This window comes from Acanthochromis polyacanthus, chromosome 19 (assembly GCF_021347895.1).
Source record: "Acanthochromis polyacanthus isolate Apoly-LR-REF ecotype Palm Island chromosome 19, KAUST_Apoly_ChrSc, whole genome shotgun sequence".
NCBI lineage: Eukaryota > Metazoa > Chordata > Actinopteri > Pomacentridae > Acanthochromis > Acanthochromis polyacanthus.
The window spans coordinates 32,196,918-32,219,647 of NC_067131.1; the positions used below are offsets into that span (position 1 = coordinate 32,196,918).

At 42.4% G+C, this 22,730-nt stretch overlaps 1 protein-coding gene and 1 long non-coding RNA gene across 6 annotated transcripts in view; both read right to left on the reverse strand.

The window, feature by feature from the left end:
• The window catches only part of tcerg1l (transcription elongation regulator 1 like), a 60,025-nt gene extending 38,108 nt beyond the window's left edge, over positions 1-21,917 (reverse strand). For 3 of the 5 annotated variants that reach the window (XR_007937917.1, XM_051939280.1, XM_051939279.1), the window contains exons 1-5: positions 21,498-21,916; positions 18,641-18,855; positions 11,595-11,681; positions 10,933-11,077; positions 4,099-4,218 (exon numbers count right to left, since the gene is read on the reverse strand). Coding sequence is in view for 4 of the 5 variants with exons in the window: in XM_051939280.1 (XP_051795240.1) it covers positions 4,099-4,218; positions 10,933-11,077; positions 11,595-11,681; positions 18,641-18,841 (553 nt within the window). In the remaining variant the exon portion in view is untranslated. Of the gene's footprint in view, positions 1-4,098; positions 4,219-10,932; positions 11,078-11,594; positions 11,682-18,640; positions 18,856-21,497 lie in introns of all 5 variants that reach the window. The other 2 variants (XM_051939281.1, XM_051939282.1) reach the window with 2 other exon arrangements.
• LOC127531056 (uncharacterized) lies at positions 15,417-17,122 on the reverse strand. The gene is made up of 3 exons (XR_007937918.1): positions 16,676-17,122; positions 15,891-15,999; positions 15,417-15,731 (listed from the first exon to the last, which is right to left on the reverse strand). It is a non-coding gene; the product is annotated as an uncharacterized LOC127531056 (long non-coding RNA).
• Positions 21,918-22,730: the final 813 nt, after the last annotated feature.

Genomic DNA, 22,730 nt, shown 5'->3' on the forward strand with positions numbered 1-22,730 from the left:
AAGTTGTCATTCTTGTCTTCCAAGGTTTATATTTTACTTGAGCTGTTGTTTCAGCAGGACAGTGGCATTCTAACTATAGCTTTGATGAGCGTTTAGTGTTTTAATATTTGAACTACTGTCTCCAACATGGCATCTGTAACACGGGAGAAGAATCTGCCTCAATACATATATATATATATATATATAAAATATTAAAATATAAATGGTTATTTAATTCTAATTTAAACATAATATTTTACGCTCTCCGTGCAGTCGGATGAATCCACGTCATCTCGACATGACCCTAAGTCATGTGACCACGTTCAGCCATTCGCATCGCGGCGAGTGAAATTTGTGTCAGCTGCAGCGTCTCTCCTATTCAGAGCTGTGGGGAGACGCTGGCTGACAGCTGCATGCAGGTTTGTAGTGACCTAAAACATTCAAACCGTTCGCTCTTTTGCTTTGTGTTACACTCCGAGACTTATGTATGTGGTTTCTTAGAGATCGCTGGGTTGCTGGCAGTCCATTGCTGCCATTGTGGGTGAATTACGAAAGGAACTGGTGAGTGTTGAATCTGTTAAATGTTATGCTAGCACTACTAGCATTAGCATCCACCATTGTACTGTCTTGTGTAAGCTGCATTGTACTGGCACAGCTAGCGCTAGCATTGTCTTTAGCATTAGCATCGGCCACGGTTGATGGTTGGTGCATGCATGTTGACTGTGTAGGGTGACCATATTCTGTTTCTCTGAAAAGAGGACACACTTCCAGCTCGCGCGCGAAAAATTTTCAATAATGTGTCTAATGGCAAATGAAAAAAAATATATAGAAATAATGTCTCAAGTCAACAGTCCTTTTTTCCTTCTTTTTCCTTTTCTTATTAGCTACAGAGACATAAGTCCAGCTTTGCAGACTGTACATTCTGCCTCCCATTTGACACGACCCGGACGAAAACAGGGGTACTTTTTTCGCATTTCATCAGTGAAATGACATTTGCGTTTCGGCATTTTCTTTCGGTAAGAGTGCTCTCTCGCAGTGTGCCTACCTGCCTGTCAGCCTGCGAGGAAGCGAATCTCCAGCGCCGTGGCGCGCGCCGGCGCTTCAGAGACGCGGCGCTGGCGCTCCGCAGCGTGTGCAGTGGAAATTGTCTGATAGAAGAGAATGGGTTCTAAGTGCTGCGCAGTACGATTCAAGAGCGCGGCGCTGCGCAGCGCGGAGGTTTCGCGTTATGTGGAATTTAGGGGATCAAAAACCCAGACATTTGAAGGACTTTACAAACGCCAGCCGGACAGGCCGGACAGCCTCTCAAAAGAGGACATGTCCGGGCAAAAGAGGACGTATGGTCACCCTATGACTGTGGTACTATTGTACTTTATTGTTATTGTACTTTGCTATGAGTGTATTTATCCTATGCTTAATTTGTAATTATTATTTTATGTCAACATGGATTTGAACTAAGTGAAGCTGAGGTTAGCACAGGTAATTAGCCTTGGGTTAACTGGACCTGTTATTTTAATATAGGCCAGGTGTCTCCTTGTGGAAGACTCAAAGATGGCGAGCTAGTGAGACCACGGCAGAAAGCCCATGATTGCTGCAGCACCAACAACATTACAGCCAGCCTACCGGTCTGGTAGGATCTGTCACAGCCTGCCCCCCCACACTCATTCTACTGCCCCAATTCCACACACACCTTTCATTCCTTCCCTGTATGGAAAATATTTTCTGGACACTTCATTATGACCATTCCCTTGCATCCTTGTGGGTTGTCATGGCAGTATAACAAGTGCTGAGAATTTATTTAATTGTGTTGTGAGCTCTTGGATGCCGTCACGTCAAATTCAGAACCTAATCAAATGATGTTTCATTGCACTTAAAGAATATGTTCTGACTGGTTATTATAAGTGCAGTTTTGTAAATTGTATATATTGTGGTTTTATTCTTCCTTCCCTTTTTCTGGGTTATTGTACATAGGTTGGTTATCACATGCACTTTAAAAATATAAAGTATCAGCGCTGCAAACTTGTTTCCAGTGTCTGTTGATTTCAGACCTCCAGCTCCTGCAGCCGTACTTGATCTTTTGATTACAGCCCATAGCTACAATACTGTGGTCAATTAATACTAATGACCCATTAATAACTCGTTAATAAATTAGCTCCTTACGAGTGTAAATACCCGTTAGACATCACTGGAAGTTGTTTGGCTTTAAACTGGGTAATCTGTTTACAATTGATAGACTGAAATATTAAAAGTAACATGATTCTGATCAGGTGTAGATTCTAATAAAATCAGCTCAGTCGCTGGTTCCTGGTGTTGAAATATAAAATCTGGAGAAAAGATTAGTTTTTGATATGCGTGACTAGATGTTCGACTGCCTGCTGTTGTTTATCATTTGGTTAGAGTTTATGCTGCTGTTAGTTTATTTTCAATAATGACACGCTGAGCTGCAGATTTGTCTCACTGCTGCAGGAAACCAGAGCAGATGCTGGGGCTGCAGATCCACAGCAGCATGAAATCATGTCAGGCTGGATGTTAATTGGCAAAAATGGAAAAATGAAAAATAGAGGTGCAGCTGAACAACAGATCGATGAGGAGGTGATAGAATCTGTCAGACAGTAACACTCTACCACAGACTACATATCCCATGATGCAGCTTCAGACATCTACCTTGCTCAGGTATGAACCAGAATCACCTGACTCTCTAACTTTGTTCAATTTGAAGTGCTAAAAAACCTTTAGCACACCAGTCCGGTACTACATGCTGAGAGCATTCAGCACAGGCGGTTCAGCAGTGGGATGTTAAGCAGAGAGGAGCATCACCTCAGTGGACCCATCTCTGATCCCTTCATGTTCAATAAATGATGATGTTTTTAAAGCAGCAGTTACATAAAACTAAAAACATCTGCAACATCAGAGTTACTAAACTGGATCAGCTGATCACGTCCACAGGCTCACTGTTGACACTGATCACATCAAAACTAATTCAGCCACTTTGTTAACCAGTAGAACCAGTTAAACCAGCTGCCACAAAAAGCATGTCAGTGGTTTGGATGCAGACTGACTCATTTTATTTGTTTTGAGTTGGATTTAGATCTGGTGATTGAGCAGCCAAGGCATGGTTCCAATGTTCTGGTTCTCCATACAGTGGAGTGGACATCAACTGAAAACTGGATTCATCCCTGAAGAGAACCTTAGTCCAATCATCAATAGTCCATCCTTGTGATCCCAGCAAAGAGTAACTGGGCTTTCCTCTGCCTCTCCTTGATGAAGGGCTTCTTCCTGTCCTGTGGGACTTCAGACCAGCTTCAACAAGTCGCTTTCCAACTGTCCTTGTCCAACAAGTCCCATTTCTCCACAGTCTCATTCAGTTTAAGGTCCCTGGAGGTCTGAGGATGATTCCTGACACAGGAACAGATGAGTGACGGTCATCTGGTGGTAGAAAGACGTTTCCTGAGCAGCCAGCAGTTTGGTAGAACCACGCTGGGTTTGTTTTTTCTTAGTGTAATGAACGGCTGTCTTGGAAATCATCACTTTTTTTTCTATGTCTGCCTTTGTGGCTTCACATAATTCTCTCTGAGAGCTGACGACTTCTGAGTTGTGCTACGGCTTGAATGTCAGCAGGAAACCACTCTAGACCTTTGAAATGTCCTCTTCTATACTCTGGGAATACAATGAAGCTGAAGTATGTGAAATAGGACATAAAATATTATGGAATCAGCTGCATTTAAAGTCCTGTTCATGGTATTCTTCAGGTAATAAACCTTTAGTGCTACCAGGAATTAAAATGAACAAGAAACTGAAGAAAACAAGCTGGTCTGATCATTGTTTCCATGACTGTATATTGTTGATGTGATTGTTGTTAACACGAGTACAGATGTGACATCATATTTATACAGGTGAGACATGTTTATACAGGTGTTTATAAAGAAAGCTATCAGTCAGAACAGAAGTAGATAGTAAAGTGGTGTAGACACACATCTTATTTAATGACAGCTTCAGCTTTCTTCTGTCAGCAGCTTAACAGATCTCACCCTGTAGCATTGACTGTACTGGTAAAAAACCTGATATTGGTTGATTAGTGAATGCAGAATATATCTAAGCTGGAGAGAAAGGGTGACTCACCTGTTGGAGGAGGAGCAGTGAGGACAGGCAGGTGGACAGGAGACACTGATAAGATGGACGAGGATGAAGAGTCTTCTGGTTCAGGATCTCTGGGCTTCATAGCGTGTCTCCTAATTCGATCTGGACACAGAAAAACATTCTGGTCCTGAACTCATCAATGGCACGTCAAGGCCAATGAGGCCAAATAACCAATGGGCTGGCTGGCTGGCAAAATGTTTTTGTTCAGCTCAGCAGGAAGAACTCATCAGAGCTTCAATGGTTTCTCATGCACAGATATACGTTTTGTTGAATGTTCCTACGTCTTTCCTCTAGCGCCACCCTCAGCACAAACATCACATGTTTAGCTTCACTACCTTTCAGACTCCTGACAGTAGATAAATCATGAGTATGCTGTTGGATTTTAATGTTGCAAAAGCCTACAGTCTGTCATTAACAGCTGGCGTGGTCCAGAATGAATGAGGGAGTTCCACAACACTGCAGAGGATGTTCAGTTTGTGATGACGGTGTGAGCTGGGGTTTCACTGAAGTCATATTCTAACATACCTCCAGCTTTAATTCAGATCTCTGTGTGTCCTGGATGTGTTGGCAGATCAGTCCGCCTCCACATGTTTGTGCTCCTTTCAGGAAACACTGACCTAAATCTGTTCACAGCAACAATAAAGCATCTGTGTAAAGATGCTTTATGCAGTACGATGCTCAGCTCATGTTCACAAACACTTGTAATGATGAATTTACCGAGATCAAAGATCTCTTTAATAATCTGTAGTTCCAGTTAACGCTCAGTATGAGAGCAGTATTTAGCGTACTGCATCACACTGCAGCAGAGTATCCTGTTGTACATTAAAATGCAGTTTAAAAACCTCTGAACATCCACTGGGTTGTTGCTGTTACGAGCTTCTCCTTTAACTGGTGACAGTCTGCTGAAAATGTCGCCGGTGGTGACGACATCTGAAACAAGAGGAGAGTGTAGCTGTTCTCGTTAATGCCCAGTGTTTGAGTTTCATTAAACTGTTGAGACGGTCATGTTTATCTCTGAATGAACCAGTAGAGAATGTGGTGAACCTGCAGGACAGTGCTGGTACTGCAGCCAATCAGGTGTTTATCTGGTGGTAGAACAAGCTGATGGCGAAAACACACCTGAGCTGCTAAAGATTCTCCCAGATCAGGACAGTCATGTTTAATTTCAACAGATCTCACGTTAAAGAAGCACATTTTACAAAGACATCATGTTTCCATTCAAGTGAAGCCTCACGGATGCAGTTTTAACAGTTCTGATGAAAGTTTATCCATTTGGGAAAATGTTCTTAATATTCCATAAAGGGGGAATGTCAGGATTTAAAATATATTCATGCTCACTCTGCCCAACTCCAGCTACACTCAGACACATCTTAGTGGGCTGAAAGACCAGCCTCACCCAAAACCGTGACACCTGGAGGAACAACCAGGTGATGAAGTGTCTGGAACTGGTTCTGGAGAGGCAGCAGAAGAGTATTAACGTCCTTCCACCCACGTCAACCTGAAGGCAGGAAACATTTGTCCAGGAGAGTAAGGGTCCTCTTGGACTGTGATTGGAGGATGCTGGTAGACCTGGACCAAAAGCTCTGCTTCCACCTGAGATCACCTCCACCAACTTGTTACCAGACCTGCTGCCATGGTCAGCTTTGTTCACGTCTACATCATGGAGCTCACAGTGTCCTGGAAGAGCTCAGTAGAGGAGGACTCTGAGCACAAGAAGCTGAGATTTATGGAGCTTGCTGCTGATGAACAGTGAGGCTGGAAGCTGAGGGTCCGACCAGTAGAAGTAGGCTGAGGAGGATTCGTAGCCACCTGGACATCCAGGTTTCTCCAGGAGATGGGAGTACGTGGGAAGGTTCATCGGCAGGAGATCAAGGACCTTTCTGCTGCTAAAAAGGGAAGTCAGTGGCTGTGGATGAAGAGAAAGGATCCACCTGAACATTCAGGTGGGTAGATGGCATCTGGGGGGTTTACCTGGGATTCACTGCTGAACCTTCTGGAAGTGTCATGGGCCGACTAGCAAAACACTGATGAAGGAGGACGTCCACTGGACAACCCAGAGGATGTCCTCACTGACTGGACCATCCCAGAGTCTGAGGGTCTCAAGAAGGGACATCAACATCTAATCTGACAGAACAGAACTGTGACTTCAAAACAAAATATTGTAAAGGACATTTTCTCTTCTGATTGGACGCATCATTTGTTGGAATACAGTGTTTAGGTGGACTTTCTCTAAATGGAAACCTCACCTATTGTCCCTGTATAAACCTGACGTCTCACCTGTATAAACCTGACGTCTCACCTGAATAAACCTGACGTCTCACCTGAATAAACCTGACGTCTCACCTGAATAAACCTGACGTCTCACCTGAATAAACCTGACGTCTCACCTGTATAAACCTGACGTCTCACCTGAATAAACCTGACGTCTCACCTGTATAAACCTGACGTCTCACCTGAATAAACCTGACGTCTCACCTGTATAAACCTGACGTCTCACCTGTATAAACCTGACGTCTCACCTGTATAAACCTGACGTCTCACCTGAATAAACCTGACGTCTCACCTGAATAAACGTGACGTCTCACCTGTATAAACCTGACGTCTCACCTGTATAAACCTGACGTCTCACCTGTATAAACCTGACGTCTCACCTGAATAAACCTGACGTCTCACCTGTATAAACCTGACGTCTCACCTGAATAAACCTGACGTCTCACCTGAATAAACCTGACGTCTCACCTGAATAAACCTGACGTCTCACCTGAATAAACCTGACTTCTCACCTGAATAAACCTGACGTCTCACCTGAATAAACCTGACGTCTCACCTGTATAAACCTGACGTCTCACCTGTATAAACCTGACGTCTCACCTGAATAAACCTGACGTCTCACCTGAATAAACCTGACGTCTCACCTGTATAAACCTGACGTCTCACCTGTATAAACCTGACGTCTCACCTGTATAAACCTGACGTCTCACCTGAATAAACCTGACGTCTCACCTGAATAAACCTGACGTCTCACCTGAATAAACCTGACTTCTCACCTGAATAAACCTGACGTCTCACCTGAATAAATCTGACGTCTCACCTGTATAAACCTGACGTCTCACCTGTATAAACCTGACGTCTCACCTGAATAAACCTGACGTCTCACCTGAATAAACCTGACGTCTCACCTGTATAAACCTGACGTCTCACCTGTATAAACCTGACGTCTCACCTGTATAAACCTGACGTCTCACCTGAATAAACCTGACGTCTCACCTGAATAAACCTGACGTCTCACCTGAATAAACCTGACGTCTCACCTGAATAAACCTGACGTCTCACCTGAATAAACCTGACTTCTCACCTGAATAAACCTGACGTCTCACCTGAATAAACCTGACGTCTCACCTGTATAAACCTGACGTCTCACCTGTATAAACCTGACGTCTCACCTGTATAAACCTGACGTCTCACCTGAATAAACCTGACGTCTCACCTGTATAAACCTGACGTCTCACCTGTATAAACCTGACGTCTCACCTGAATAAACCTGACGTCTCACCTGTATAAACCTGACGTCTCACCTGTATAAACCTGACGTCTCACCTGAATAAACCTGACTTCTCACCTGAATAAACCTGACGTCTCACCTGAATAAACCTGACGTCTCACCTGTATAAACCTGACGTCTCACCTGTATAAACCTGACGTCTCACCTGTATAAATCTGATGTTTCTGTTCTGCTGCATGTCTTGACTTCACGTTTTCAACGCTGGACTGTTTGTCTTCTTGTTTCTCTACGAAGATGTTTTTTGGCGTTCCTTCTTGTTTGTATCTCCAGTTTATGACACTAAATGTGTTGAAGATGAACGCTGATGTTTGGAGGCTGGAGGTTGAAATGTTTGGCCCTTTGCTTTATTCACCTTCATCTCCTGGTTGTATATCACACATTCAGGCTTTGTTTTAAAGGCATCATGGTTTTTTTAATAGCACATCACGAGTGTTGAATCCCTGCCATGCTGTTTGTGGATCTCAGTCCAGGTTTAGCTGAATTGAATTTTACATGGAGATGTTTTCCATCTGTAAGCATGTAGTGACAATCTGAGACAAATCAATCATGACAAACTATAAACGGAAAAGAAACCGAGTCTTTGCCAGAAAACACCAACAACACGAATGCACTCCCACGTTCAACAAAATAAAAGCAAATTTAATCTGCATTTGTTGGCTTCTAGAAGCCTCCAACTGCATCTGAGCATCCTCTCAAACAATTTAGCAGAGAGGCTGCAGAGGGAAACAGATGACTCCAATATGTCTGTGAGTAAAAACCAACTGAGAAATTAAAATCTGTGTCAGTCTCTGCTTTACCACTGTTTCAATGAAAGATACAGTGTGGCGTCTATCAGAGCTCATCCTGCAGAGTCATAGCCTGTTCTGACTGCACCAAGAAGAACATTTGTTCTCTCATTTAAAGCTCCAGAAGTGTTCACAGTGAAACGCATGGAAAACACGTCTAAATGCAGTACTGTATAGAATGGAAACAGACTTCCCTTGTCCCAGTACACAGCAGCTCAAAAACACCAGCACGTCCTCCTACATGGAGCTAGATGGTACAGTTTGCAGCCAGCTGGTCATTCTTACTCACAATCCTCTGCAGCTGAGCATACAGCGAGAAGAAAGAGATGACCTTTTACACTACAGACTGCAACACTCAGAAGAAGCTCTGCCAGCTGTGTGGTCCTGCAGGTAGCAGGTAGGGACATACTTGAGGGACTAATAGGTCTCATTAGTTCCCTGACTTTAGCTGTGAAGGCAGCAGGAAACATGAATATTCTGGTAAAGCTGCTGAAGTCTGTGGAGGAGCTGTCTGAAGGAGAAACTTGGGAAACAAATGTAATTTACTTTGTGGTTCCATAATTAATATAAACACACACATCAGAGCTCATTCAAACTATAAGAACATCTGAACTAGTGAAAGACCAGTCTGCAGGAGATGATGGAGGAACAAAGTGTTTAGAGACGATGTGAGACAATGTGGAAGAGGCTCCACTTTCTGGATTGAAACTGGATTCAATAAAATCATTTTAATAAATTTAGTAAAAGGCAAACAACACTTGTAGCCTCTAAAGGTGTCAATGAAACTGCAGCAGAGGTAAGAAGCTAACAGGCTAACTGAGCACCGAGTCTGTAGAAGACAGGTTCAGGTTAAATAAACTCCACCAGTTAGAAAGCCTGAATGTCCGCGCTGATGCGTTCACCACTGCTCAATGTGCAGAAGATCTGCAGTGTGATAAACCAGCAGAAACTCAGGTAAACCCTGAGGAAGCAACATGTATCAACCCATCACCATCTGATGAAAACTAAACTCTCACATAAAGAACTCAGTGGACTAAAGAACATCATGAAGCTATGAGAACCAGTAGAACCTTCACAATATGGAGGACTTGGAGTCATAAATGTTGGATGGAAGTCTGATTCCTTTAGACTTTAAGTGGACTCAGATTTTATTCATGGACTTTAAATACAGCCAACAGTTTCTGCACACTGGTGTTCTACAGGACAGGCCTTTAAATGGTTTTAAATCCACTAAGTTGACTATAAACACAGGGCTCTGTTAAGTTAAATTAAAATATCTCAGATGTCTCTGCTGGTCCTTCTAGAAGTTCCTGCCTCTCTGCAGCTCAGCACACCAGCTCACCATGACTCCACTCCATCACTGTAAAACTATGTTGTAACATCAGAGCGATTCAGAAATGGATCCAGAAGCTCCACCTGCAGCGACAGCATCAGTCTGAACGTGTTTCTGAGACGTCATCAGGACAGTTGATGGTAGCAGCAGTGACGGAGGGACACTTTAAAAGTACGATGATGACGTTTACTTTGAAGTGAGAGAATCCAGGTACTGCTACATACAGTCATCTACTAACCGGCATGGAGATGGACACCACTTTACACAGTGAAGCAGTGAATCAGGTAAAATAGAGGACTAAAAAGAATCATACATTGGAGGAAAGATTAAAGGAAAAAACATGAAACCAATAATATTGCTGTAATGAAAGTGGAAGTAGAAACAACAAAAGATGAAAACAGGGAGAGAACATTAGAAACCAGTTAGTCGACTGAAGGAGAAGCGAGAGAAGTACGGAGTGTATTAATGTGGTTTACGTTCATCGATGGAGAGAATATTCTAGAGTGTGACCAGCCGTCCATTTTAGGTCGCTGTGGATGAAACACGTCTGAAGCCTCAGATCTGAAACTGCATTTCCCATCATGCTCCCCTGGCTGATTTCAGATCCACCAATCACCCTCATATTACATGATGGCAATGGTGTGTGTGTCCCAGCAGAAAACACACACATTCACCTCCAGCAGCACACAGCCAATTACCTCTCAGAAATCAGCTCTGTTGTCATGGCAACATGACAGACCTGAATGCAGCATCCCAGAACACATCCGACCTCCAGGAGTCACTGCTTCATTTCCAGATGGGCTGTGTGCTGATTGGCTATGGGAAGCCCCACCTTTCAGAAGGAGAAAATCCATCTGGTCTGATTGGATGATCAGTCAACACACTCCGAGTTCGGAGACAACACAATGCGTCTGATTGGACAACATCATGCAGCAGACACGCTGCAGGTGTTCTGCTAACAGGTAAACACCTGCCATGTTGTCATCTACATGTAACATGACATGTCTCATCTACATGTAACATGACATGTTGTCATCTACATGTAACATGTCAGCCTGACAGTGCTAAACATGATCTTCATGACATCAGTTAAAAACACGCAAACATTTGTCTGCCTGCAACAAGTGGCCTCTTACCTGAGCGTCGAGACGGACACAGCAGTAGGCGGGACCTGGAGGTTTGTCCACCTGGTCTCGGGATCATCTGATTGGTCAGCAGCAGAGGTTTGTCTCTCCGCAAGAACACGCCCACTTCCTCTGGAGAGATCCACCCATCCGAGAGCTGCAATCAAAGCATCAGCTTAGCATGAAGTTAGCATGATGATAGCACTATGATAGCATGAAGTTAGCATGATGATAGCACTATGATAGCATGAAATTAGCATAATGATAGCGCCATGTTAGTATGAAGTTAGCATAATGATAGCACCATGTTAGAATCATGTTAGCATGATGATAGTGTCATGTTTGCATCATGATTGCGCCATGTTAGCATGAAGTTAGCATGATGATAGCACCATGGTAGTATGAAGTTAGCATGATGATAGCGTCATGCTAGCATGAAGTTAGCATGATGATAGTGCCATGTTGGCGTGAAGTTGGCATGATGATAGTGCCCTGTTAGCATGAAGTTAGCATGATGATAAGGCTATGTTAGCATGAAGTTAGCATGATGATAGCGTCATATTAGCAACATGAAAGTGTCATGCTGGCATGATGATAGCATCATGTTAGCATGATGACAGTGTTATGTTTGCATCCTGTCAGTCTCCGGCAAGTGTGTCTGTATGAGAGCGTACCTTGGGTTGAGGATGATGAAGATGAAAATGGGAAGACTGGTAGAACGGTGGAACCAGAGGAACAATTTCAACTGCTGGATGTTCCCACTGAAAACACAAACAGAAACCATTAGAATCATAAGTCACAAACACAGGAACCATCAGAGACTGAAGGACAAATCATTAGAACCACAAATAATTCAGGTCATATAAAGAAAGCTTAGAACCACATACAGAACTAACAGAACCACATGAAGAACCATTTCAACCACATACAGAACAAGTAGAACCACATGAACAACCATTGGAACCACATACAGAACTATTCAAACCACATATACAACCATTAGAACCACATACAGAACTAGTAGAACTACATACAGAACCATTGGAACCACATGAAGAACCATTAGAGCCACATACATAACCAATAGAACCACATATAGAAAGAGTAGAATCACATGAAGAACCATTAGAAATACATACAGAACTAGTAGAACCCCATGAAGAACCATTAGAACCACATAAAGAACCAATAGAACTGCATGAAGAACTAATAAAACCACATACAGAACTAATAGAATCACATGAAGAACCATTAGAACCACATAAATAAATAATAGAACCGCATAAAGAACCACTATAACTGCATAAAGAACCATTAAAACCACATTCAGAACTAGTAGAACTACATACAGAACTAATAGAACCCCATGAAGAACCAATAGACCCTCATGAAGAACCATTAGAATGACATACAGAACTAGTAGAACCCCATGAAGAACCATTAAAACCACATACGGAACACGTAGAACCACATATAGAACTGGTAGAACTACATGAAGAACCACTAGAACCACATACAGATCCATTAGAACCACATACTTCTGTATGCAGTTCTACTAGTTCTGTAGAACCACATACAGAACTAATAGAACCACATGAATAACCATAACAACCACATACAGAACTAATAGAACCACATACAGAACGAACAGAACCACATACAGAACAAGTAGAACCACATGACAAACAATTAAAACCACAAAGAACTAATAGAACCACATGAAGAATCATTAGAACCATTACAGCCACATGAAGAACCATTAGAACCACATACAGAACCATAAGAACCACATACAGAATTAATAGAACCTCATGAAGAACCGATAGAACGACATACAGAACTAGTAGAACCCTACGAAGAACCATTAGAACCACATACAGAACCAGAACCCTTCCTGAGGTTCCCCTCTGCAGTAAGAGGCCCTTTAGAGGCCAGAAGAAGCTCACGGTGGACAGTCCAGCCAGCTGAAGGGTCTCCAGAGCTCCTATGAGGTTCCTGAGCAGGTTCTACATCCAACAACGTGACTGAAGAACGCCCTGATTCTGATTCTGCAGAGTCTCATGTCACATTTGAGGGCTTCATTCAGTTTTCCCTGCTGATAAGATGCTAAAGTCTGTCACTGTTTATGCAGAGAGAACTCAAGAAGAGCAGCATTATGGAGCCATAATGCTGACAGTAAGTTTTGAAAAATGTTGAATTGAAAGCGAAAATACAAACATTGAAAAAACTCAATATTTTTTAGGATATTTTTGTATTATGATGTGTTTTACAATGCCAATCTTTAGATTTTTTTTTTTTTTTTTACTACAATCTATTTTTTCACGTTTCACAGGTTTTCAGTTTCAACTTTCTGATTTTCGGTTATAGTTTTCTTGTTTCAAGTTTCAATCTTACTGGCAGTGTTTTCGCGTGAGGGGCGGGGCTTATAGTGCGAGAACGCGCTTCTTGGTTTTGAGGAAAGGGGACAGCCAGGAGATTGCCCTGTGCTGGCTAACGCCATTTTCGTTTGACCAAGCATGGATCAGAGTTCACCCTGGACCTGGGACTTCGAAAACGCCAGTAAAGCCTCATTTCCACCAAGGGAACCGGATGAGAACCATTGGTTCAAGGTGACGGCCGGTGCGGGTCTCGATCAAGTCTCGTGCCGCCGAAAATCCCGTTTGCTTTTCCACCGGCTATGAGCCGAGTTGCGGCAGCGTCGTGTCACCGCAAGACGTCAGTACATCACTTTATCGTAGTCACGGGTAACGGCGATTACGTTTGAGAAGACAGGTAACTGTCAGAGATGCTTTGATTCTTAACAGTGAATGTGTTAGCCTTAGCTTAGCTAATTAGCCTCAAACACATTTGCATCCATTGCATAGCGGTTAAACAAACGCAATAAATTGATGATAGTATCTATATTTACCTTTATAGATTATCAGAGGTCAGCTGTTGTCTGGGAACATCCGTGATCACGCTACTGGTGGGACACAACTGTACCGGATTTCAGCTGAAGGCTGCTGTTCTGTGCAAACTGTCATGAGACATTTTTATTGTGATATACCCTTCACTGCTGTTAGCTTTTGTTTTAATAAATTGTTTGAGATGAGGAAATCACTATTGCATGTTTCTGCTTAAATGCCCTACTTTCACGATTTAATATCACCATAGCATTAATTTTTATAATTTCCATAAATGTCACCTAAAGTTGAGTAACTTTTTGTGAGCAGTGTATGTAGACATGTAATGTAAGCACACTTCAATAATATATCTGCTGCAGTAGTGCAGTTTATCTAGCTTGGTGTGACATATGTTGTAAGAAACAACATACTGGTATGTTGCTGATGTTTCAGATTGAAATCTGCTTGAAAAGCACAATTGATTATCTGTCAAAATGTGTGTATGATACTGTCCTATCCTCTAACCCAGGGGTGTCAAACTCATTTCCTGGAGGGCCACTATCCTGCATGTTTTAGATGTTTCCCTCTTCCATCACACCTGATTCAAATGATCAGCTTATCATCAAGCTCAGCAGAAGCCTGATAACGAGCCTGATCATTTGAATCACCTGTGTTGGAAGAGGGAAACATCTAAAACAAGCAGGATAGTGGCCCTCCAGGAACGGATCTTGACACCCCTGTTCTAACCCTTTTAAGAAAAGACTTATTTCGAGTTTCTATGATAGGATGCAGAACTTAATGCTCACTTCCACCGATAAACTGAAGGTGGCGTGGGAGGAAGACCTAAATCTCTCTCGCTCAGCTGACACATGGTCCGGAATTCTTAAACTAGTAAACTCAACCTCTCTCTGAGCTCGCCATTGCCTTATTCAATTTAAGGTCATTCATAGAACCCACCTCTCTAAAGTCAGACTGTCGCATGTTTATCCGCACGTTAACCCTCTGTGTGACAAATGCCACCATACTGAGGCATCCCTCATACACATGTTCTGGCTCTTTCCCTTCATTAGTAAATACTGGACAGGAGCATTAAACACTCTTTCTCAGATTTTTAGCATCAATCTGGAGGCTGGTCCCTTGGCTGCTTTATTTGGTTTTATCGACTCAGGTCTCCACCTATCTGCTCACAGACGACACTCGCCGTCCTTTGCTCTGCTTCTTGCTCTGCGGGCAATTCTGCTGAAGTGGAGGGACCCCTGCCCACCCACTCATTCACAGTAGATGGCGGATGTGATGTCCTGCCTTAAACTGGAAAAAATCAGATGCGCACTTAAATTCTCAACAAGAAGCTTTGATGACATGTGGGGCCCATTTCTAAATGTGTTTCATTCCATTTGAAGCAACCACTATAATTGTTTACTTACTTACCTTGTATTTCCTTAGTATGGACTGCAGTTCTCAACTCATTTTTTTTTTTTTCCTTTCTTGTTTGCTGGTGATCTTGCCTCGCAATCTGCACAAATGAAGTTTTTTTTTAATGTACTATATTTTTTTCTACTATTCCTGTGCAGCGGAAATAATTTTTTTGGTAAAAACTTCAATAAAAACACTGAATAAAATCTCTGTAGATTATAGACAAAACACACATCTTTCATCACAAGAAAATAATTTACAAAAAATATGATTATTTTTTCTAAAAAAAGGCAGGAATAGTGGACAATGCAGTTTATTTCTGTGACAGTCGCTCCAGCACCGACACCATGCGTCCCATCAGTCCAGCCAAGGTGATTGAATTTTCATCCGTCCTCTGGATGTTCTGGAGCATGGCAGTGGTCAGGTCTCGGTGTCTTCAGATCTGTTCCAAGAACCGTTCCTCTGACGTCTCCAGATACTGCAGCAGATCCACAGTAGCATCCTGCTTCCTTTATCCTGCATAAAGTACCCAAGCAGCATTAGTTGTCAGTAATTATTTTCTATTTTCATGAACACAGTTAACTTAAAATAAATGTTCTATTTTGTGATTTTAGGATGGGTCAAAAGATAACATACTGATCATGTTGATGTCTGCATAGTCTAATCAGATCTTACATGATTTGGTCTGTAGAGAGGAGGACAGCGTGGAGGAGCTGCAGGACGGAACCAGTAAGCTGCAGACTAGTGCTCCTGGTAACTGGACCTCATCATCCAAGGCCGACAACTAAATAAAATGAACAAGAAATGTTGATAGCATCTGTAATATAAAACCACTTTCTCCATTAATTATTAACTTGTCCCTACGATGTTAGAAAATGTTACAAAAAATGCCTGTAATAATTTCCAGCAGTGCTAAATGTCTTGATATATTTGAGTAACAACTAAAAACCATCAAAGAAATCTGTGTATAAGTAATGAATGCATTGAATTTCCACATCTGCAAAGCTGGAAAATCACAGAACAATCAGCATTTTACCTTGAAATTATAAAAATAGCTGCACATTACCAGTATTCCTCACTTCATTGTGTTAATTTGATCTTTTGAATAAGTTTTAGACTCGTATTAATAATGTTAAACAGTTTATTGGTTCTTCAAGGGAAATTTCAATGATTATCATATAGTTCAGTAATATGATTAATGGGTCATTGTGTAACAACATGGGAGGTTCTGAATACAGGTCTGGTAATGAAATATTGCTGCTGCTGTTTCTCAGGTTTTATAAGACGGTTTTCATAGCTTACTAGCTTAGCAGTGGCTAACTGGTTAGCAAATAGTCGACCTCTGATCCTGTGTCCGGACCACGTTCGCTGGCGTAACGTTCATAATATTGATGTGGATCTGTTGTAGCTGGCGTATTCATAGTCGGCTAACAGCAGGGTGTTTAAGAAATAAAACTTACCTATCAGGATCGGTACTGCGGCCTGCATCAACTCCTGCTCAGCTGTTGCGTTCAGGGACCTGGTTGGAATCACGGAATGCAGCCGGAAAAAATTGGGGCTCTTTTTGGCCAAAAACTGCTGCATCCCGGCTGCCTTTTCTGGTTCTTGTCGTCATTTCTGAATTTTTAGTTGTTGAGGAGTTAGTCAGGCTCCGTTCGTACAGCTGTAGCCGTCTCCCACTGGATTGTTTCGAACACTGGTGTGGTCCAAGAGGCTCCCTCTCACTTCCACTGAATTTCATATGAAGACCACAGTTCCAGGAAGCTTTGGGTCTCCTCCTCAGACCGTTGCTGCTTGGATTTTGCTTCTATATTTACCGGTTTTTAAAACACAAACACTGAACATTACTGCTGCTCGCTCGGCTGTTTAAAAATGGCGCGGTCCCCTTTCCTCAAAACCAAGAAGCGCGTTCTTGCGCTATAAGCCCCGCCCCCCGTAGCCCCCGCCCTTCACACGAAAACACTGCCAGTAAGATTGAAACTTGAAACAAGAAAACTGTAACTGAAAATCAGAAAGCTGAAACTGAAAACCTGTGAAACGTGAAAAAATAGATTGTAAAAAAATCTAAAGATTGGCATTGTAAAACATCATAATACAAAAAATATCCTAAAAAATATTGAGTTTTTTTCAATGTTTGTATTTTCGCTTACAATTCAACATTTTTCAATGCCAAAACTTACTGTCAGCATTATGGCTCCATACAGCATGAGATAATTAACACGCCACCAGTAATTAACAGACAATTCTTCTCTTTTCCCTCAGGGATCATTAAAGTTTCATCTTATCTCCAGCCTGCAGAGGAAGCAACACTGAAAGACGCTTCAGATGAGACGAGAGACGATAAACGCTTTGAACCGTTACTCCTCACAGAAACCCACCATCACCCTCTGATCTCCAGGTTCTCCTCTATGGAGGTGCTGTAAACGCTGCTGACCAGCCGGGTCTCATCAGAACCACAAACCCAGCAGACTGAGTCGACCACAAGGCATGCTGGGAAATGTGTGACTCTCAGCTGAATCTAACAGCATAATTCAGTCTGAAGAAGAAACGGTTCCCGCTGCCAGCCCACAGATGGATCTTACTGATTCCATCCGTACGTTCCGTCAGATCAGTGATACAGCTGCAGCTTCTCAGAGTATTGAAACTGTTTAATAGTTTTTTGTGTTTATGCAGTCACAGGAAGTCTGACAAAGTTTTATTGTGAAATCCTAAAAGATCTGGAGCTTAAAACAAACATCTCCATGATCAGATTTTAATCAGTTCAGGTGTCATGGAAGAAAATTCAGAAATGAATGTTACCTGTGAGAGGTGTGTGTGTTCAGGTATCAGGTGTGAGCTCATGTCACTCCCCTGTTCTTCTCCCTTCACTGGCTTCCAGTTGCAGCCAGAATCAAATTCAAAACTCTCCTCCTGGCTTACAAAACATTTACAAGAACGGCCCCAGCCTACCTGGATTCCCTGATCCAGGTCTACTCCCCTTCACGCCCACTTCGCTCTGCATGTGAGAGACGCCTGGTGCTTCCAGCCCAGCACGGCTCCAAATCTCTAGCCAGACTCTTCTCCTCTGTTGTTCCCAAATGGTGGAGCAAACTACCAAACTCTGTGCGTTCTGCTGAGTCCCTTTCTACTTTTAAGAGACAATTGAAGACTCTTGAAGGCACTTAATCTGACTCCACCTTAGGGGTAGAATAAGTCCAAAACCCAGCACTTATTTAGCGCTGACAAAGTTGAAAAAAAAAGGGGGGGGGGGGGGCAATTCTTCTGCAACTTGATGGCAACACCTTTGACCAATCACACTTGAAGCACTTTATGCACTTACTACAGGTTTTTCCTGATGTCTGAATTCTTGCTTGTGTTGTACGTTGCTTTGGACCAAAGCGTCTGATAAATGAAACTGTAGAATTGTAGAATTGTAGGTGTTTTACCTGTATCAGGTGTGTGTGTTCAGGTACCCACACAGCTGGAGGGTAGAACACCGGAGGGGGCGTGGCCTGGTATGTGGCTGTTGACCAGCTGGCCATCCACAACCACTGAGGGGCGGGGTCACTGCTGATGGACAACCAGGGTGTGGTGCTGGTTACCATGCCAATTGGTTGACCTTTGACCCTGGAGACTGGCAGCATCATGATCACATCACCGCCTGTGCAACAAACACACCATCAGGACGGAGCACCAACAGGCAGAATCAGGCTGATCCCAATTCACTGAACCTGACTGATCCTTAATAACATCCTTAATGACATCCTTAATCACTAATCTTTAATGACTGATCCTGAGTAATCAATCCTGAAGAACTGATCCTGAGTAACTGATCTTGGGTAATTGATCCTAAAGAACTGATCCCAAAGAACTGATCCTGAGTAATTGATCCTGAAGAACTGATCTTTAATGATTGATCCTGAGTAACTGATCCTGAAGAACTGATCTTTAATGATTGATCTTGAGTAACTGATCCTGAGTAATTGATCCTGAAGAACTGATCTTTAATGATTGATCCTGAATAACTGATCCTGAGTAATTGATCCTGAAGAACTGATCTTTAATGATTGATCCTGAGTAACTGATCCTGAAGAACTGATCTTTAATGATTGATCTTGAGTAACTGATCCTGAGTAACTGATCCTGAAGAACTGATCTTTAATGACTGATCCTGAATAACTGATCCTGAGTAATTGATCCTGAAGAACTGATCCTTAATGACTCATCTTTAATGACTGATCCTGAGTAACTGATCCTGAAGAACTGATCTCTAATGACTGATCCTGAGCAACTGATCCTGAAGAACTGATCCTTAATGACTCATCTTTAATGACTGATCCTGAGTAACTGATCCTGAAGAACTGATCTTTAATGATTGATCTTGAGTAACTGATCCTGAAGAACTGATCTTTAATGATTGATCCTGAGTAACTGATCCTGAAGAACTGATCTTTAATGACTGATCCTGAATAACTGATCCTGAGTAATTGATCCTGAAGAACTGATCCTTAATGACTCATCTTTAATGACTGATCCTGAGTAACTGATCCTGAGTAATTGATCCTGAAGAACTGATCCTTAATGACTCATCTTTAATGACTGATCCAGAGTAACTGATCCTGAAGAACTGATCTCTAATGATTGATCCTGAGTAACTGATCCTGAAGAACTAATCTCTAATGACTGATCCTGAGTAACTGATCCTGAGTAACTGATCCTGACTGGTTAAACCCAAATGACTGATTCAGACTAACAGAAAACATCCTAAAAACTGTTCTTGAATTACCATGAGAACCACTACAGAAGTGTATTAATACTGCATCAGCACCTTATCAATATTCTCCTTCATCAATCATGACACATCAATGCTGTATCAATAACTCATTAATGCAGAATCAATATCTGATCAATACTTTATCAGCACCAACAGCATATCACACCTCCTGTATCAATAATAAATAACTACAATTAGAACACATCAATACAGGACATTAAGCAGCTGAACAAGAAGAATAGAATGTGGAACTGAAGAGTCACTTAGAACCATGAATCTAAAGAACCACCATTAAATTACTGAAACATTATTGATAATAAGAAATATCCGATAATATTGATCACCTCCAACCATCAGCTGACGAATTATAATCTGTTACTGAACACGTTCTGTTGGGTTCCACCTCCTCCTGTTATCCAGGCTGATGTTTACATCGGGGTTCTGTTGGGTTCCATCTCCTCCTGTTATCCAGGCTGATGTTTACATCGGGGTTCTGTTGGGTTCCACCTCCTCCTGTTATCCAGGCTGATGTTTACATCGGGGTTCTGTTGGGTTCCACCTCCTCCTGTTATCCAGGCTGATGTTTACATCGGGGTTCTGTTGGGTTCCACCTCCTCCTGTTATCCAGGCTGATGTTTACATCGGGGTTCTGTTGGGTTCCATTTCCTGTTATCCAGGCTGATGTTTACATCGGGGTTCTGTTGGGTTCCACCTCCTCCTGTTATCCAGGCTGATGTTTACATCGGGGTTCTGTTGGGTTCCACCTCCTCCTGTTATCCAGGCTGATGTTTACATCGGGGTTCTGTTGGGTTCCATTTCCTGTTATCCAGGCTGATGTTTACATCGGGGTTCTGTTGGGTTCCACCTCCTCCTGTTATCCAGACTGATGTTTATATCAGGGTTCTGTTAAGTTCCATCTCTCCATGTAGCAGTCCTGACCACATTGAGACAGAACCCTGATATAAACACGCAGAACCTTGTCTGCAGGTCAAATGAAGAAGATCTATTTCCAAGTTTCTGCTCACAGCAAATATTGATTGATGTTTGTAAGAAGTTCCCTGATCAATAAAAACTATTGATCACGTCACCTCCAGATGTTTGTTTATTTACATGTTTGTTTGTCCCGATTCCTCCACCTCTGTCTGGATGATAATCAACATTTAATACAGACTAATGCTCTATTAATGTTCTATTAATGTTTGATCAATGTTTGATCAATGTTCTATTAACGTTCTATTTATTTTTATTAATGTTCTACTAATGCTGTATTAATGTTCTCTTAATGTTCAAATGACCCTAACCCACACACACACAACACACACACAACAACACACACTTTATGAAATCAGACTGAATTCTCTAAAACAATAAAACTGAAGCAGAGATTATTTTAAACACTGAGGTTTCTGATCATCTCTGATCACTGATCGGTCACTGATCATCTGTGATCGATCCCTGATCAGTGTGAACATAAACGCTTGTACATGACGGGAATATCCCGGCTGATTAACGGCTTCAGTCCGTGTCACCTGCGGAGCTCCTCCAGCTGCTGTCCGGTAACCTCCTCCTCCAACCGGCGGCACCGACCCTCCGGTCCAGTCACGTCCCGAGCGGCGGCTCGCTCCTCTGGCTTCACGGAGGTCCGCAGATCATCCTCCCCTCCAAAAACGGAGATGGTGTAGACACGACGTGACGTTAAAATACCGACAGCCCCGGTTCTAACAGACAGATAGTCCCGGTTCTAACAGACAGATAGTCCCGGTTCTAACAGACAGAGAGTCACGGCGATGCGACGCCTGTCGGTAGAAAAATACCGGAGACCGCGTGCAGTTGAGCGTCGTCACTGAACCTCCCTCCTGCCCGGTACAAACCGATTTAAGCTCCGGTAAATGGAGCTGCTGGGAGATAAAAGAGCCGCTCCCGGTGTGTGTGTGTGTGTGTGTGTGTGTGTGTGTGTGTGTGTGTGTGTGTGTGTGTGTGTGTGTGTGTGTGTGTGTGTGTGTGTGTGTCACTAAAATCAGTACTGGAATCAATCCAGTTGAACAGTTTAAAATTGAGCTTATGAATAATTCATGCATGAAGCAGATAAACAGTTTTAATATAGTAATTATAAAAATATTAATTATAACAACAGCAATAACAATTATTATTATTATTATTATTATTATTATAGTAATTATTATAGTAATAATAGAAGTACAGCATTTAAGTATTACTGCCTTTGAAAGTTCTCTCTGATTTTTACTACAATAATGTCATTGAATTAAAATATACAAAATAAGAGATTCCAAAGTTTTCTCCTTCTTTATAGGACTCTGACGGAACTGAGCTGGTTCTAGATGTCCTTCATCTATGATCTGAGGTCAGTGATTGGAGGATAAAGACTTTGGATCTGGAAGGTCCAGTCTCTGGTGGATTAGAACGACACCATGAAGATTAAAGAACCAAGAAACCAAGACTCCAATGACTCCTCTGAAGGAGTTCCATCTTCAGACTGTTCATCCAACAACTGTTTTCTGTTCTTCACCGGTCAAAGCTTCATGGAGACAAAGAGAAAGACTCTGATGGAAAAAGCTCCAATTAAATCTGGACTAGAGTTCACCAGAAGACATGTGGAGACACCTGGAAGAAGGTTCTTTGGTCTGAGGAGACCAAGATGGAGCTTTATGTCCATCAGACTAGATATGTTTGATGGACACCAAACACTGAACATCATCACAAACACACCATCCCCACTGAGAAGCACGGTGGTGGCAGCGTCA